The sequence below is a fragment of the Rhineura floridana genome, chromosome 1, assembly GCF_030035675.1.
Source record: "Rhineura floridana isolate rRhiFlo1 chromosome 1, rRhiFlo1.hap2, whole genome shotgun sequence".
Taxonomy (NCBI): Eukaryota; Metazoa; Chordata; class Lepidosauria; order Squamata; family Rhineuridae; genus Rhineura; species Rhineura floridana.
This window is the reverse complement of record NC_084480.1, coordinates 130,474,769-130,493,986: the sequence shown is the minus strand read 5'-3', so window position 1 is coordinate 130,493,986 and position 19,218 is coordinate 130,474,769. Positions and strand designations below refer to the sequence as shown.

Here is a 19,218-nt window from a genome sequence, read left to right as displayed (position 1 = left end):
CTCCTCCCCTCCTAGTCCTCCCCTCTGCATTTCCTCCCCTTCCTCCTCCTCCTCCTCCCCTCCCCATCCTCTGTGGTCCGTTTCACCTATCCTAAGCATGATTGCAGGGGAGTAAATCCCATTGAACTCAATAAGCATGCGAAGGATCCATCCATTCTCAGCAAACTTGGACAGGATCCCATTTCTTACCCCCCAGATTAAAAAGCAGGGAAATTCACTAATAGGCAAAAAAACCTTGCGGTTTAAGAACATACCTATAGCCCACAGCTATTCCATCAGACTTTAAAAATCAGGGAAATTGGGTAGCTATAGTGAATGCACCAGGGGAGCAGGAGACCTGAACTCCTCTCTGAGATATTGTACTGCCTTACAAATTGGTCAAAATGCAAACACCATTTGGGTTGGTCTTTCACAGTCCAATCCACTTCCTGTGTAGCTTGGAAGAATTTGGTAACATGTGCCTCCGAGCATATGGTGAGTGGTGGCAACACCTGCAATCAGCCCAAATAATAGAAAGAAGACATGTGCTGTGCTGATCTTGTTTTAGGAGGAGGAAGCAACATTATTAAGACAGTTGATATAGTTCAGATGGTCACTTTAAATATGTCTGATTTCCTTTGCAATTTTAGTGACGTTTCCTATAGGAAATCATTTTCTTTTGTTTCTGTTTCTGTGAATATGTGTACAGCAACACTTCGCAAAATTTACACTAAAAAAACTCCAAACATAATTGTGGAATAATGGCACGGACTATTCTGCAGAATAGTCTCCAGTGGACATCAGGAGTGTCTCAATTTGCACAAGATAAAACAGTGGGAGGTGAGATATATTCTAGCAAAATGCTAGGTGTGCTCTATGTTTTTAATTAACTGTGCCCACCTTGCCTTAAATGAAGTGGTTTAAACATAGCAGGCTGAAAATATGCATCCTCTTTTTTTCCAGCAGCTAGAGTCATTGCTGAAGTAGCAACATATTGGAATCAGTCTGATTTTTCATCAAACTGCAGGTCCAAATTCCACTGTTAATGCACCCAAAATAGAAATAGAACATAACCTCCAATTTGAAACACAAAAGGCTGTCTTCACCATCATATGACACTGACCAATAAAAAGGCTTTGAAATTAATAAAAATAAATTTGACACAGATTTCTGGGATGAATAATGAGGGAAATAAAATTTTCTAGTGTAGATTCTCTGTAGCAACATTAATAACACAGGAAAGAAGCAAAGTAAGAAGAACACCAGCAACCATACAAAAATATAATTCTCTATCTTTGGAGATGGCAAGTGTTCCCACCACTCACCATATGCTCAGAGGCACATGTTACCAAATTCTTCCAAGCTACACAGGAAGTGGATTGGACTGTGAAAGACCAACCCAAATGGTGTTTGCATTTTGACCGGTTTGTAGGGTAGTACAATATCTCAGAGAGGAGTTCAGGTCTCCTGCTCCCCTGGTGCATTCACTGTAGCTGCCCAATTTCCCTGCTTTGTAAAGTTTGATAGAATAGCTGTGGGCTATAGGTATGTTCTTAAACCACAAGGTTTTTTGCCTTTTAGTGAACACACACCACACACACACACACACGGGGGATATAAGTCCCATTGATTTTTCCTTACTCCCCCTATTTATAGGATGTTTGTTCATCTGATTCTCCAGGCACTTTTAATATAACCCTTCTGACTTGCTGTTGTTTGTCTACACTTTCTGTTTTCTCTTGGTGCCTTTCTAACGCCAGCTTCTGATTGTATCCATCTTTGTTTTTCTCTGTGTCCTTCAGGCTGCGATGGATAGTGCAAGACTCAGTGCTGCTAAATCCTCCCCCATGATGGAAACTATCAATATGGTAGGTAACTTGCATTCACTTACAAAGAGGGAGGAGGTCTCAGTTCTTCTTCATGTAAAGTTATGAAAAGGGGAACACTGTCAGGACGGAAAATAGAAGGGAAGTCTTCTGATTCTGACATACCAGAATATGGGATGAATATATATTTCATTTTGGGAAGCTGAAGCTGCTGTTATAGGCTCTCACTTCAGCAGTCAGGTAGATAGGGCTGAAAACCACATATTGAACCCCTGTTGGCCTTCTTCCCTTTGACAGTATGCAGAGCTTCTGTACAGTGGCTATTCTTTCTCTCCATGTCTCTGTTCTGCTGGGCAAGGTCTGCTCAGAGGAGCCAGTGGATCTGTGTTGTACAGATGCTTTTCTCTGCTGGTTCAACCCAGTAAAATTGAACTTCCATCTGACTGTGCTCCCAGTGCTGGAAGGACCATTTCACCTTCCAGACAGCTGAAACAGTTGTTGCAGTTATGGCAGCAGCCAGGACCTCCCTAGAGTGCATGGGCCCAAGTCTTGCTTAGCAAGGCCATTGTGACTTTGTCACAAAGGGCTGAGGACCTGGCTCAAACTTAAATACGTTGAATTGCACAAATAGGAATGAATGCGGAGTTTAAAAGGAGTGTTTGAGCTATGCTTCCTTGTCTATCATCATATGATGCTAGCTCTTACAGGAGGCAACTGAATGTTTGTTCTATGCATGTGACAGCTGCATTTTGATAGATGGATGGATCAGTAGATATAAATAGCATATGAAGCATTTCTAAATGAGAAAGCACTGTATAAAAGTGGATGTGATAAACTACTACCATTCTAGCAGCTGCTGCTGTCTTTTCCCTATTAAAGCCTGTTGAGGGCATGTGAACATTCATGCCATACCCTTTTTGTGCAAATGCTCTTTGAATGTATGAAGCTGTGTTATATGATCCCACACCATTCACTCTAGACCAGTATTGTCTACTGCAGTTAGCAGCGCTCTCTGTAGGCAGAGGTCTTTTGCAGTCTTCCAAGCTGAGGGGGTTTGTTTTTTAAAAAACTGGACATGGAGAGAACTGAATTGGGACCTTATGCATGCAAATAATGTGTGCTGTCATTCAGATATGGACTCTCAGTTTATGATCATGGGCATAAGAGAGACTTAAAGAGCATCCCATGATTTTTGACAGGGTTGATTTGATTTAAATCATATCAATTTAAATGATGATTTAAATTGCTTCTCTGAAGGACACAATTTTAATGATTTAAATCATATTTTAAATTACTAGTGAGGAAGATTCTATTTAATCATCAGTTTTTGGTAGAAGTACATTATTGTTTAATACAACCTTAATACATATTCAGAGATGTAGGTTTCATTAGAAAGTAGGTATACCCTAAGCAATTATTCTGAATTGTTTTCAGATTAATTTTCATCAAAAAATGGGATGATAATTTAGTCATTTCAGTACTAAAGCAGAATTAACTTGTGAAGTCATTAGGAGATGAACCAGCTCCAGCTGTTCAATTAATCATGAGATTTTTGTCATGATGTGCCAGAATTGCCACCACCAAGCAGGCTTTTAAATTGTACTAAGATTGTTTATTCTTCTCTTTAGTTTTCTTCTTCAACAAACAACATTTACAAAACATGCACATGGATTTTTGAATAGTTAACTATTTCAGTTTTTAGATAAATGTAAGAAGTTCTTTAAAAAAAATAAAATTTAGGCAATTTCATCCAAATCAGTATGAGGAGATATTGGGTGGTACAGTTAACTTAGACTTTTTCTTCTTCTTCACCTTTGTCTTCCTTATTCATTGTCTGGAATACAGGTTTTCCGGCTTTTTCAGTTCCCAATCTATTTCTCAATTTAGAATGAATTAGTCCAAAGGAAGAAAGTCTCCTGTACACTTGCAGAAGAGGCTACTGCCATTAAGAGCTGGATTAGCACCTGAGTGATCTCCTTTTGCAGATCTGCTCCATCTCCCCAAATTCTCTGTTCATCGACCTTCTCTGTCTTTGCACTTAGAGAAAGGCAAGGTCTTTTGAGAGAGAGAGAGAGGTGCAAGCCCTTCATGTACACCACCTGCAGAATAACTGTCCATGTTATCTCCCATCTCCATAAACTGCTGTTAACATATTTATAGAATATAATTAGAATAGTCATAATAATATCTTTGACTTAGGCTCTTTTTTACTAATTGTTTTAAGAACATTTTGAAATCTGATTTAAATTTTAACATCTGGGTGTTTTGGTTTTGTTAAAAAAATCATTGATTTTGTTCCACCCTGATTTTTGAGAGCCTATAGCACTTTACTGTCCTCTTGAGGGGTATTCTAGATGACTGACCTTCAGAAATACATTCAGCTTGAAGTGATACACTCCGTAATATAAAGTTTTACTTGCAATGATCTATTAAGGGATTCTGATCACTTGGCATAGAGAAGGGGTGGGGAACCTTTTTCAGCCACAATGAGGGCCACATTAGCTTCTGGGCAACCTTCCAGTGGTCACATGCCAGGGATAGGTGGGACCAGAAGTAAAAGTGGGTAGAGCAACAAATGTAACTTTTACCTTTGTACAGTAGTCTAGTTTCTACACACACTTGCACATTCTTTTCTATCCTCCACCTAAACAAGCAAGAGGCAACAAAGTTCAAGGAAAGATTCTAGCTAGGCAAAAACACTTGAGGTGCAGAGCAGAGCTGCGGGTGGGGGAGAGCCTCATATCTGTAAAGTGGCAGGAGTAAGGTACATTTGTAGTTCTGTGCACATGCACATGTGTGCTTAACCCTTCTCCCGCCTGCTCGTTTTCCCCTGCAGTCCCCTTTCCTGGACCGCTTTTCCCCTAGTTAGGATTCTAAATATACATTTAAGCACCTTCCATCTACTCCTTCCCTACAAATTCCCCTGTTCCTCCACAGTTCTGCAATTCATCAGGAATGATCCAGGTTCCCAGACCCAGGTCTACTGCAGAATTACTAATTTGTAGCTAAGTCTTCCAGTGAGTGATGCGCTAGCAAGCAGATTGCGAACAGCATTTTTATTACAGTATCAGTCTTCTCTGTCTTTTGTCATTTGCCTCTTTTTTTCTTTCTGTAGTGCCTACAGTATTTGGATGTTTCTGTTCTGGGTGAACTGGTTCCTAGGCTGTGCGAGCTGACTAGGAGTGGAGTAGGCATCGGCACTAAGGTATGATTGTTCTTTCAGGGAGGGTGTTTTCCAAGGAGGACAGAGATGGCAAGTACAAACTAAATTGCCAACAAAATACATATTGTATCTGCATATAGGCCTGTCTGCGTGATCTTAAAAGTGAGTGTGATTATGACCTGAGTCTGCAGGTGGGGCAAGATCTGTGGATATGAGGCAGGCTGTAAGGCAGCCTTTCCCAACCAGTGTGCCTCCAGATGTTGTTGGACCACAACTCCCATCAGCCTCAACCAGCATTGCCAATGGTCAGGAAAGATGGGAAATGTGGTCCAACAACATCTGGAGGCACACTGGTTGGGAAAGGCTGCTCTAAGGGGTGTGTGTGTGTGTAGTGAGTCTGAGAGAGAGAAATTGGTGCAATGCAGCTCTTTCACTGTGTATAGATTCTCCACAGTTTCAGCTATGTAGGGCAAATGTCGAACTGTATATGCTGTTATCATAATGAATGGCAGTGTGGGACTGGCTGTTACTTGCAGATCCTGTACTAAGACAAACTGTCAGAATGAATGACATTCCTATGCATACTTACTTCAAAGTAAGTACCAGTGAATTCAGCCTGAATCTCATCTAGTAGAGTAAGTTCATAACTGGATTTCACTTTTCAATCTTCTCAGGGTGGTTGTGCTAGTGTAATTGTATCACTAACCACACAGTGTCCCCAAGACCTGACACCATATTCAGGTAAGATTTTGATGTGCGTGTTTTTCTCTTTTAAGTACTGGTTGGTTTTGTATTCCTTGTCTCTTAGTGAGAAGCATTTTTCCTAATTTTATACACACGAGCTGTCTGTGCTCAAATAAGCCTTTTGACTAACTAACAAAGATGGCACTTTAGATTTAGATAGTTGGTAACTCTGAGATTTCTATTCCTACTTTAAATGCATGGTAGCCTGGGTATCACACTGATCAGGTGCCTGACTGTTTTAGGGTTCCTGGGCTATGTAAATGTCAAAGTTTGTGGTCTTTAATCTGTCCTCCTTCCAGCAGCATTAATAGCAAGAGAGGCTTTGTCAGAGCCCTCCTCCTTATTATGTATTTCAGGTGCTCGGCCCGGGGCATGAGCCAAGGGACAAAGAAATGGCGGTGAGCAGCTGAGACTCCCAAAGGAAGGGATCTGCTTAAGCCTGTGTTGTTATTTGCTTTGCAAGAGAGGGAGTTAAAGAGGCTGAAACACAGGAAAAGGTTTACGTAGAATAGGCTCAGTGGCTGGAGTTATCCTGGTCTTTCAGCCCTTGCTCTGTGGATAAAATTTCCCCAATTTAAAATTGGTTGCAAACTAGTAATGTATAAGTGTGATTGGGAAAAAGGATTATAATATAGCACTAGTCAGAAATTTCTGTTTTGCACTGAAGTCTTTTAAATAGAAACTAGTGAGAAGATAAGTGCTCTGTGGGTTGCCATAAAGAGTTATAACATATGTGGAAATAAAGGTAATTTTAACCAGGAAAGGAGTTAGCCCACAAAGAATAGAACTGTGTTTAAGGTTCCAGAACTCAGTTTGCCCCTTGTCCAAATAAAGAATTAGAATTGGTTGGCAAAGCATAAATTCTGGCCTGTTTTTTTTTTTTTTTTTTTACACAGGCAAGCTCATGAGTGCTTTGCTGAGTGGCCTAACTGATCGCAACACTGTGGTGCAAAAAACTTTTGCATTTGCGATGGGACATCTAGTTCGGGTGAGTGGAGTTTGGTTCTTCCTCAGTTTGATATTTATTACATCTAGTTTTATGTGTTCAGGTGTTCCAAAATTATTCAAGCCTTTCTCATTGTTTTTCTAAAGACCTCACGGGATAGCAGCACTGACAAATTGCTACAGAAGCTGAACAGCTGGTACATGGAGAAAGAAGGTATGTGCTTTGTAATAGATAGATAGGTGTATATGTATATATGTGTGTGTTTTAAACGGTTCATGAAATGATAAATACCACAAGACAGGGAAAACAGTGATGAATGATTGAATGCAATTGCTTATCTTGTAATACTCTGTGAAATACAATGAATGAATAGCTTGTATTACATGTTTTAAAAAATCATGGCTGCTTTCCATATGGCTGTTATATAACCCAAATAAGATACTGCTATTACTTTTGATCTATGCCCCCAAATCATCTTAAAAAGAAACATGGTTGCATTAAGATGCACCTTTTTCTGACGGAGTTGTAAATTCATAAACAGCATCCACAAGTTGTTTATCTCTTCATTTCTCCTCTGATAGAGTTTTTGAAAAAAAGTAACTATAAAAGTGGCATGCAGCAGTGGTCAACAGGGTGGCACAGTCAGGATGATATTGCACACCTGGCTTCCCAATGCTGAGTGTTGCTGCCGCTTACTAAGTGGGGTAAGGTCAAGGCACAGGATGCTCAGCGTAGTGTGGGCACGGCAGCAGGAGTGTTGGACTGGGGCTGCTGTGTCCATACTGCACTGAGCTCCTTGCCCCTCCCCCTCTTGGTAAGTGGCAGCTATGCCTGGCATTGGGAAACCAGGCGCAACCCTGTCCTGCCAACTGCTGCTGGCACCATGCATCTATATTCAGAAGTGCCCCTGAGAGCAGACCTCTTGTGTGAATTGGTATATTTGCACTTAAAAATCCTTTTTTAAGAACCAATTTGGATTGGGTTTTGGATATGAACCTGGAAGACCAGGGTTCAGAAGTTTCTTTACTTAGCTGTAAACTTACTGCATGGCCTGAGCTGAGCTCTTTATGAGAACGGAGATCATAAATCATTTGGCAGATGGAAAACTGCTATATAGTTAAACAATAGTAATCATGGCTGCTTCTGTACAGCACAATCTGTTTAGCAACTCAAAAGCAAGGTGAAGATGATCTTTGGCTGTTGGAACAAACCCAGTACGGTGTGGATTTTTCTTTATTTACAGACTTTAAACTCAATGTCTGATGCCTCCTAAATGAGGTGTTTAGGATATTCACTGAATAATGCACTGCAGTATATTAGAAGGCAGATTATATCCCCATGGTATGTGGCCTTTGGACATGCGGATTCAGCGATACTGAGCCTGGCTTGTACTAGTGCTATAGTGGAAAGAAAAAAGTGCTGCAGGTGGCCACATCTGTACTTTTGTTCTTCTCCTTCAGAACAAGTCTATAAAATGGCCTGTGCATTAACTGTCCATGCTATTGGGCGCTACAGCCCAGATGTACTAAAGAATCAAGCCAAGCATGTCTTGCCCCTGGCCTTCCTGGGCATGCATGAGCTTCCTGAAGAAGAAAAAGAAGAGAAGGAGGATGGCAACCTGTGGACTGAAGTCTGGCAGGAAAATGTGCCCGGTAAGTTGATCTAGTGAATTATAATTGATTACTTTAGCCCACTTGAGACTTTTTAAATTATGAAATAGAAAGGCAGGATACAAATCCTAAAGTAAATAAATTAAATAGTGAGCTAGGTGGATTCAGCCCTCTGTTTGGTCTTGGAGAATTCATAAGCCACAATGTCTGCAAGAACCCTTTTTTAAAAAAACATACTAGTTTTTCCCCCAAGGATATTTGCACTTAATGGTTTTTCTGCCTGTTGTTTAGCAATTGTAATGCTCTGTGCTAGATCCTAAAGTATTTTTTTACATTCTAACAGTAAAATACAATGAGAAATAAATGAAGCTATAAAATAAAGTTAAAAATCATTATGAATATTTTAATTCAATCCATGTGCCTGTTGTGTTGAACAAAGTTCTGTCTTCCGGAGACCACCTGAACAAAGATTATGGACCACACTTTGGGAATCCTTGGTTCAAACTAAATGTTCTCAAGAGGGACTATTTCATATATCATTTATTAGCCATGAAATTAGAAAGAAAAATCATGTTTTTTATGTATCTGTTGAAAAAAAGTATTGTTTCTTGTTCTTGCCTTCTGAACTCTGAAATAGAGCTCTTGATTATCTATGCTTCCCCAGATGATCTCTCAGTAAAGATTAAAGGAGTTCTCATGAAACTATATTTTAACATCAACTTGCTTTTGTTGCTTTTTCCTGATCTTGTGTGTTTTGAAACCTAGGTACCTATGGTGGCATAAGGCTCTATATGGAGGAATTGATAGGAATCACTCAGAAAGCTTTGCAGTCCCAGTCTTGGAAGATGAAAGCTCAGGGAGCAGCTGCCATGGCGTCTATAGCAAAACAAACTGGCTCCTTGGTCCCTCCCCACTTGGGCATGGTGCTCACTGCTCTGTTGCAAGGCCTGTCTGGGAGAACATGGACAGGAAAGGTAAAGACATCATTACTATGGGGAAGGTAGTTAGTCCCATAGTTGAGAAATGGCATGAAAATATATCACAAAACACTTGTATTTCATCCATTCTTTTGCATGATGTCTTTGATTTGGATATTGCAAAAAGAAATTCTGATTCATGCTGGACAACATACATCCAAATCTAATGGATGTTTTTTTGTACCATCATTCCTATGTCAGTAAGTTTGTTTGGGTTAAATTGAAACCATGCAGGGCCTACTGCTTAAAAAAAAATTGAACATGAGGGAATAAAAAAGATTATATTTAATGAACAAGAGTGCATATAAAGACAAATTTTGGCACTGAAACAGCCTTGGTCGCCCTGTATGATGACTTTTGTCGGGAGAGGGACAGGGGGAGTGTGACCCTGTTGATTCTCCTTGATCTCTCAGCGGCGTTTGAGACCATCGACCATGGTATCCTTCTGGGGAGGCTCGCGGAGTTGGGAGTTGGGGGCACTGCTTGGCAGTGGCTCTGCTCCTACTTAGCGGATCGTCGCCAGAAGGTAGTGCTTGGGGAACATTGCTCGACACCCTGGACTCTCCATTGTGGAGTCCCTCAGGGGTCGGTCTTGTCCCCCATGCTCTTTAACATCTACATGCAGCCTCTGGGTGCGGTCATCAGGAGTTTTGGAGTGCGTTGCCATCAGTACGCTGATGACATGCAACTCTACTTCTCCTTTTCACCTTCTTCAGGTGAGGCTGTTGATGTGCTGAACCGTTGCCTAACCGCGATAATGGACTGGATGAGAGCTAATAAACTGAAACTTAATCCAGACAAGACTGAGACACTGTTGGTGAGCTCTTTACCTGCCCAGATGGTGGATGTTCATCCTGTTCTAGATGGGGTTACACTCCCCTTGAAGGAACAGGTTCGTAGCTTGGGGGTCCTTTTTGACCCTTCCTTGTCGCTTGAGGCTCAAGTGGCCTCGGTGGCACGGAATGCGTTTTACCATCTTCGCTTAGTAGCCCAACTACGCCCCTATCTGGACAGTGACGATCTCGCCTCAGTTGTTCACGCTCTGGTAACCTCTAGACTGGACTACTGTAATGCGCTCTACGTAGGGCTGCCCTTGAAGACCGTTCGGAAACTTCAGCTAGTGCAAAATGCGGCAGCCAGGTTGTTAACGAGGACCCGCTGGTCTGCGCATATAACACCTGTCTTGGCCCGCCTGCACTGGCTGCCTATTTGTTTCCGAGCCAGATTCAAGGTGCTGGTTTTGACCTATAAAGCCTTACACGGTGTGGGACCACAATACCTTGTGGAACGCCTCTCCCGCTATGAACCTACCCGTTCACTTCGTTCAATATCCAAGGCCCTCCTCCGGGTACCAACTCATCAGGATGCCCGGAGGATTGTTATTAGATCTAGGGCCTTTTCTGTGGTGGCCCCCGAACTGTGGAACAGCCTACCTGTGGAGATACGCCTGGCGCCTTCGGTACTTTCTTTCAGGCGCCAGGTTAAGACCTGGCTATACTCCCAGGCATTTTAATGTTCAATGTGTTTCATTTAATTTTTTTTTTCCGTTTAACTTGTTGCTGATTTTATTGTAATTTTATTGTAATATTGTATTTTAATCTTGTTTTGTTCACCGCCCAGAGAGCTATTCGCTATGGGCGGTTTAAAAATGAAATAAATAAATAAATTAAAAATATTGTTACACCTAAATTTTGCTTTGGTAAATCTGTCCCCCCACCTGCTTTTTGCTGCTGCTCTTCACCATAAGATGCTAGTGTATGAAACATACAAATCTGATTGGCTGTCCAAAATTGTATAAAGGCCAATGATTGGATAATGCAAGGTAGAGGCTTTTAAAATACTTTGTAGCTAGGGATGAACAAATCAGTATTTGTGGGCTTTGTCACTTTTGCATGGTGTTTGCCTGTGTAAGTCCATTATGACCCATTTCCATATTAATCTGCAACTTTAAAAAATCCACATGAAAAGTTGCATTTAAATATGTATTTAAGTACATATTTCTAAACATATTTTATCTGAAAATATGTATTTCTAAATGTTTTTATATGTTTTGTTGTTTCCCTACTTATAACATTGTTTCAAAAACAATGGTCCCTGGGTCCTGTATTTGCTTATAGAACCATATCATATTATTTATTTATTTATTATTTGATTTCTATCCCACCCTTCCTCCCAGCAGGAGCCCAGGGTGGCAAACAAAAGCACTAAAAAAACTTAAAAACATCATAAAAACAGACTTTAAAATACATTAAAACAAAACACCTTTAAAAACATTTTTAAGAGCTTTCAAGACATCTTAAAAAAGGGTTTAACGACATATTAAAAGTCATATGATTTTCATAAGAACCATTGACAAATAAAAATCTTAAGGCTAGAGGCAGCCAGTAGCTTTTCTTTTACATGTTTTTAGTTGTATGATTTGGTGCCTGGAGTTGTGTTGGAATCTATGTTGCTGTTGCATGGATCCATGACATTTGAAAGATACTGCAATTTCTGCAATACTCAGATTTGTTAAGAATTTAAAGATTTTCCCCTCGCACATACACTGTAGATATCCCCTGCTAAAATACTTTTCTTTTCTTGTTTTCTGATGACACTTGTAGGAGGAGTTATTGAAAGCTATTGCCAGTGTCGCCTGTTCATGCAGGTAAAAAAGTCCATCATTTTACTGGTTCTGAAACTTTTTTATTGTGCAAATGGTGCTATTCCTATACTGAAATGGGTGAAACTACCTCTCTGTGTATAGAGAGGATCAGAAGAGTTGTTATCTGGGGTCTATTCAGCCTAGGTCTATTGCAAGAACTTTTTTTGTGGAGATGAACTAGGAGATTTCTAGTTCCTGCTTGCAGGAACAAAACAAGGATTAGGTAGAAGGGGTGGGGGTAAAGATAGCAAGATTTGTTTTATAAGAGGGATGAATGGGTTAGATGTAGTAAGTAGAGAAGAGAGACCAAAAAAGAGATATGTAAGGGTATGTGTTTTATGTGTTTGTAAAATGTTGCTGCTGAAGCTGGAGGTACAGCTTCTCCCAAGCATGTAAATGTTGGTGCGGCAAGTCTTGGGATCATTTTACGCTTTTGAAAATTAAAATTTAATGAGTGGGACTTGCAACAAAATTAAGTGTGGTATTTGGGGGCTTTTTTGTACTTTTGCAGCTTGGGCATCCCCCAAGCCCAGTGACATCTCCCTCTTCCATGTGGACGATGCCACTTTTGGTTACACAAGGACTGGCAGCTGGAGAACGAGCTTGCTATTGGTATACTTGAAGTGTGAGGAGTTAGAAAGGGGTCTGGCAAAGAAGGCAAGAATAGATGTTGGAAATTAGTGGATATATTTCTGATGTGTAAGGGAGGGGAAGAAAGAAAACAACAAAGCCTTAGAGCAGAAGTGGCTAACCTCCAGATGTTGCTGAACTACAACTCCCATCATCATCTCTGACCACTGGACAGGCTGAGAGTTGTAGTTCAGCAACACCTGGAGGGCCACGTGTTAGCCCTTAGAAGTTTATCAGATGAAAGGAGAACAAAATTGATGGTATTTTAAGCATTTATATGCTGTTTTTCTGAAAACACTGAAGTGACTTAGAACATGCAAAATAAAGCAATGATCAAAATAAGCAATAAAATATCTACAAAGGTTATCATTTTGTTACTGTTGCTTATAGAAAGGGAGTGTGAGGTGGAAGCTAAAAGCTTGCTCGTGAAGTTAGGTTGGCAACAATGTACCAATGGGAGCATGGCCATTGGGCATAACAACTTTTTCATATTGTTTTGTTTTGTTGTATGCAAGGTTTCTGAGAATGTTGTTTGAAGAGAGGCATATAGGTTTCCTAAATGAATAAATAAACCAAGGGCGGCCTGAGCTGTGAGCTTAATAAGGTGGGCAAATAGTGGCCAAATCCTATTTGATCTTGGTGTTTTCAGCACAGAGTTGCACAAGCCAGTGCACAACCAGCCCAGTATGGATGACATTCTTCAGGCTATGCTTAAGGAATGCCGCAAAGAGAATCTCAGGTACAAGATTGTGGCTCTCCGGTGCACGGCAGATGTGCTGAAGACCACGCAGGAAAATCGGTTCCAGGAGCTGACAGACATCATATTTCCAATAATAAAGAAGGTGAATTTTCAGTCCCCCTTGCTTTTGAATACCCCACTAAAAATGAATACTACTGCTCACCCCCATTTATAAAGCTCTGCAGATGGTTCAAAATGCTTCACATGTATTCTCAGCAATCCTTATAACTGCTCTATAAGATAGGCCAGTGCTGTTACCTCCGTATTGCAGGTGGGGGCTGAAGCTGAGAAGTAGTGGCTTGTCTAACCTGCTGAGTTTGTGAAAGAGCCAGGATTTTAACTGGTGACTTCCTAGTTTGCTGTTCAACTCTCGTCTCTACAGTTGGCTTTCTCTCACTAGCACTTGCCAAGGGAAAAACTAGCATATACTTACCTTCTAAAGATCTTAAATCTTTTGCCCTTCTGTGAGACAACTAAATTGAACAACAGTAATTTTAATACATGATCTGGGATATCCAAACTATTAGAATCATAAAGTTGGAAGAGGCCTTGGAGCTGCTTGGCTCCAACCCCTTGCTCAGTGCAGGATCATTTGACTGCTGGAGGCAGCTACACCATCCCTGACAGGTGGATGTCCAGCCTCTTCTTAATTACTTCCAGTGAAAGAGTGCCCACCACCTTCCAAGGCAGTCTGTTCTGCTGTTGACCACCTCTTACTGTTAGGCAGGTTCTCCTAATGTTGCGTAAAGAAGTGCAAAAGTTTAACCCACGTTCTTCTCTTCCAAACCTCCCATCCTGTGGTGCTGCTGCAGAATTGTCCTGAGAACATGGGAACCAGTTCACCCCAGGACAATGATGAGGACGAGAATGAATATGAAAAGGAGCTCCAGATGGAATCTCTCCTCTGTGCCTTTGAGAGTTTGGGCAAAGCATGGCCTACAAATGCAGAAACACAATGTAGGTTGTTCCTTAGAAATATTTTCTATTTTATGTAAACTGTTTGGAGGTGTATTTGTTTGCTTATTTATTCATTTATTTGACGCTCTTGTGAAAGAAAAATAATTAAATAAAAGGTTTGATCCTGGAAACTCAAGAGGCATTTTTATCTTCTTTTTTTTAAAAAAAAGAAGTGTCTCCAAAAAATCAGAAAGTGAAGAATGCCAAGGACAGTCACGTTTCAGAGTATTTTTATTCTAATCAATGTCATTTCTTTTTAAAGGCTGACTTCTATGATATTTAGTGATTTCATTGTAGTCATAGAGGGTTGTATACAACTAGGTTCTACTCAGGGTAGACCCCCTGAAATTAATGGATCTAAGTCATGTCCATTTATTTTGATGGGTCTACTCTGAGTAGGGCTATTGAATGCCCACTCTGTTGCTTTATTTGTTGAGTGATTCTTTTCAGTTTTGTTAACCAGTTGAAAGGTGGGGTAAAATATATATTTAAATAAAACAGTAGACAGGAAAAAGAGTTTGACTTGGAGGAATCATGTGGGATAGAAATTAAATTAATCCATAATACATTTTTATTCATTGTAATAATAAAGGTGCAACTCTTTTTTTGAACATGTTTATTATGTTTAACCACATTCAGCTGGATACAGTTAGAATCAGACCTTTATCTTTGATTCACAAACATTTGAGAGTGGTCCACACGTATGGAGGCATTGTGGGAGCTTGCCCTCTATATATCTTTAACCCTTGTGTGTTCAGGCAAACATCTGAGCAAGGGTAATCTTAGACCCCATCTACATTTAATGAAGAGGATGGTGATAGGCAAAGTGTGTGTGGAAGGTTTTTTGCAGAAAATAGGAGGCAGCTTCAGAGGAGGGAGTGGAAGTGTTTCAGACAAGAAATTAGATCTGGCCTTGACTGTTGTATTCTACTCTCTCTCTCTCCCTCCCCTCCCCCCCCAATTATCTTCCAGTTATTGCATAATTGAGAGGTTGCCAGGTGTGAAGCCTACCTGGAAATGGTGGCATCTCACTTAGGGAACTGTTCCTTCATTGAGTGTCTGGTTATCAGTGAAGGGGGACGTAAGAGAGGAGGAGGCAACCAGGTCCCACATGTAGTAATTCAAACAGGAGGAGGAACTGTCATGTTTCCTGCCCTTTTCAGCACGTCCATGTTTTAGATGTCAATGCCACCGAGCGCCTGGATTTTTGAACCCCCTGGTGATTATGTGTCAAGAATAGGATGAAATGGGGAATGTTGATTTCTGTCTTACCTTTATCTTTATTCTCTTGAAAATGTGTTTTTCAGGCTGCTATCAACAAGAGCTGTGCAAACTAATGTGTGAGCGGCTGAAACTCAGTACATGGAAAGTACAGCTTGGAGTGCTCCAAGCTATGAAGGCTTACTTTCAAGGGTAATTTTACTGCAGGTGCTGGAGCTGCTGCTTCTGTGCCTTTTCCCCCCCTCTTGTGCCATTTTGTGCATTCTTATGCAGTTGAGTCAAATCCCCGAAGTGCATGGTGCCTCTGTTTTGTAAGGTCTTGTCTCCTGGTGAATAGTGGCATCTGTACTGTCTCCCCAATGGTGAAGAGAATGTTAGCTTCTGCACCTTATCAGAAATTTTGGAGAAGTGGAAGGATGGAAAACTATCCATACTACTGAAGTGGGGTGTAAATAAATAAGAAAATTTGGTGAGGCAGTGCAGAGGATCAGTTTCCAAAATGTTGGAAGGTGAACACCATGGTCAGTTGCCAGTTTGCAAATGTTCATCTGTAAATGGTCCTTCTCTCCAGGTTCAGATGCATTAATGTTAGTGCATCTTGTTTCTGCAATCTATATGTGCCATGAGCTTCAGCTCAAACTGACCTCTGTAGGTAGGACTAAACAGTGCATGCTGTGAAGTTTTCACCACTACCCTAGGTTCAGGAAGTTAAAAAGGGAAATATTTCCTTCCTCTTCCAGAGAGGTTTCTAATGTTTCCTGCAGTTTTCTGCTGTAGCCCTAAACTGGGCAGCTACTGTTCTGATATTATCAACAAGGTGTAATGTCATTGTTCTTCCTTTGGATAGGTTGCTGTTGCTTGAAGCAGAACACTCGGATCCTGAGACTTTGACAAGAATACTGTTAGAAACCTGTTCCTCTATTACCCATTCTCTAGGTAAGTGTCTTTTTGGTGGTGTATGAGGCCACCCATTTTAAAGCTTAGATGACTAGAGGAACAGAATGGAGTACTTCGTGCTTTTAGAATTACTTGTATCCATCTGTGTTGAGCCTCTTTTGGAGATTCATGGGTGGGCTGAATGAACTATTAGCCTGATGCAGGGTTAATATATGTTTCTGTCTCACCAGCAGAGATTATCAGGATTAACTGATTTTAGTAATTGAAGGCATTTTGAAACTACAGCGTAATCCAAGGCTTTGTTTGCAGCCACAAAATTTATCTCCTTAAATAAGCAAAGGGTGTTGAGGGTTAATTCATATAGCAACTGCCTGAGCGTTATCATTGGTTCCATGGCAGAAGTATCCATGCGGGTCTTCATCCACACTGCATTTTTAAAGCATGTTGGTGATCCAGGCACTTCACCCATAAGATCAGGTGTGGCAAGGCTTGATTTTGCTCAGTCTATCCTTGCTTTTGAATGAGGAGAAAGGATTGTGTGCATTCAGCGTAGGTGACTAAAATGCGCAGCTGCAACAAAGACCTGCTCTGGGTTCTAAATTGTGTGAGGATCCTCCATGAGTACAAGAGGCTCCCCGCTTCAGATGTTTGTGGGGTGTGATGGGAACAGAGAAGGTGGAGCTTGCTTCACCCACCCCACATTCTCCCTAATACAATCCTACTTGCATGTGGAATTATAGGGCCAGAAGAAAACTTGATGTGATCAGAATTCTGTCCTGTAGCATTGCAGATGAGGCAAGAGGGAACAGACTCATTTTTGAACACTTCATATTAAAAAGCAAAGCTCTTAAATTTGTGGTGGGAAGGAGCACATGTGACTCTTTCCTCCATTACTGTATGACTAGCTTCAGCTGTGTCATTCTATGAACTGGACTTTAGAAATTACATAAATAAATGTGGGGGCTCTTATTTGCCCTCTGACCCCTCTATGTCTGAGCTGCTTTGGGAGGGTGGGCGGGATAGAAATAGAATAAAGAATAAAGTTAATCTCTGGCAAATATTTTATTATTGTTTTTGCTGTTTGGGGTATTATTATTTTCAATAGTAACAATACATCTCTGTCAGAGATTGTCCCTCAAGGATCGGTATTGGGACCTGTACTTTTCAACTTGTTCATTAATGACCTAGAATTAGGAGTGAGCAGTGAAGTGGCCAAGTTTGCTGACGACACTAAATTGTTCAGGGTTGTTAAAACAAAAACGGATTGCAAAGAACTCCAAAAAGACCTCTCCAAACTGAGTGAATGGGCGGAAAAATGGCAAATGCAATTCAATATAAACAAGTGTAAAATTATGCATATTGGAGCAAAAAATCTTAATTTCACATATACGCTCATGGGGTCTGAACTGGCGGTGACCGACCAGGAGAGAGACCTCGGGGTTGTAGTGGACAGCACGATGAAAATGTCGACCCAGTGTGCGGCAGCTGTGAAAAAGGCAAATTCCATGCTAGCGATAATTAGGAAAGGTATTGAAAATAAAACAGCCGATATCATAATGCCATTGTATAAATCTATGGTGCGGCCGCATTTGGAATACTGTGTACAGTTCTGGTCGCCTCATCTCAAAAAGGATATTATAGAGTTGGAAAAGGTTCAGAAGAGGGCAGCCAGAATGATCAAGGGGATGGAGTGACTCCCTTACGAGGAAAGGTTGCAGCATTTGGGGCTTTTTAGTTTAGAGAAAAGGCGGGTCAGAGGAGACATGATAGAAGTGTATAAAATTATGCATGGCATTGAGAAAGTGGATAGGGAAAAGTTCTTCTCCCTCTCTCATAATACTAGAACTCGTGGACATTCAAAGAAGCTGAATGTTGGAAAATTCAGGACAGACAAAAGGAAGTACTTCTTTACTCAGCACATAGTTAAACTATGGAATTTGCTCCCACAAGGTGCAGTAATGGCCACCAGCTTGGATGGCTTTAAAAGAAGATTAGACAAATTTATGGAGGACAGGGCTATCAGTGGCTACTAGCCATGATGGCTGTGCTCTGCCACCCTAGTCAGAGGCAGCATGCTTCTGAAAACCAGTTGGCGGAAGCCTCAGGAGGGGAGAGTGTTCTTGCACTCGGGTCCTGCTTGCGGGCTTCCCCCAGGCACCTGGTTGGCCACTGTGAGAACAGGATGCTGGACTAGATGGGCCACTGGCCTGATCCAGCAGGCTCTTCTTATGTTCTTAATTGGTCTAGAAGAAATTAACAGCCAACGTTGCTTGAATTCTGAGAGCTGGTTAAAAGGTATATGTGGCCTGTATGTGCTCTGGCATAAAGCTACATTTTCCTCAAATGTTATATTCACCCTTGAATATAACATCTCTTCCCTCAGAGAATAGAAGCTACACCTCCATAAGGACGGAAGCCTTGTCAGTGATAGAACTACTGCTTACAAAACTTGAAGGTAAGTTTCATGGTTTTGGACATGTTGATTAACCAGATTACCTCTTAAATCCAAACAGTTGAAGAATGCTGCAGTTTAGCTCTAGTCTAGGCTGGGTTTTTTAAAAGCAATAACAGGTAGAGATTTATGGGGGTGAGTATACTGCTCTGTTTTTTGTTTAAAGGATGGTTTTGGGCAGGTTAGTTCCTATTCTCTATTGAGGAAGCCCGGTTTCTTTGCACAAACTACATAAAATTGACACCAGTTGTTTGGAATAAATACACTTGCTTTTATTTGCTTTAGGATAGCAATTTTTTAAATGTTTGAAAGTAAATTTTTTTCCCCCTCTTAAAGCAAGGAGTATTATGGGGGCAGGTAATAGAAGGGGGAAACATAACGGAAGGTTTTGGAAAGGAAGCTGAGATACAGATGTTCTGCCATCTGGACTCCT

The 19,218-nt window shown here is 41.0% G+C and overlaps 1 protein-coding gene across 8 annotated transcripts in view; it reads left to right on the top strand.

The window, feature by feature from the left end:
- Positions 1–19,218, top strand: part of ECPAS (Ecm29 proteasome adaptor and scaffold) — an 81,841-nt gene that overhangs the window by 61,095 nt on the left and 1,528 nt on the right. For all 8 annotated transcript variants that reach the window (XM_061632105.1, XM_061632115.1, XM_061632079.1 and 5 more), the window contains 13 exons: positions 1,782–1,847; positions 4,921–5,010; positions 5,643–5,709; positions 6,609–6,700; positions 6,805–6,871; positions 8,119–8,310; positions 9,034–9,242; positions 11,849–11,892; positions 13,169–13,361; positions 14,071–14,215; positions 15,523–15,628; positions 16,284–16,372; positions 18,717–18,788. In XM_061632105.1, the coding sequence (XP_061488089.1) occupies positions 1,782–1,847; positions 4,921–5,010; positions 5,643–5,709; positions 6,609–6,700; positions 6,805–6,871; positions 8,119–8,310; positions 9,034–9,242; positions 11,849–11,892; positions 13,169–13,361; positions 14,071–14,215; positions 15,523–15,628; positions 16,284–16,372; positions 18,717–18,788 (1,432 nt within the window). The remainder of the gene's footprint in view (positions 1–1,781; positions 1,848–4,920; positions 5,011–5,642; positions 5,710–6,608; positions 6,701–6,804; positions 6,872–8,118; positions 8,311–9,033; positions 9,243–11,848; positions 11,893–13,168; positions 13,362–14,070; positions 14,216–15,522; positions 15,629–16,283; positions 16,373–18,716; positions 18,789–19,218) is intronic.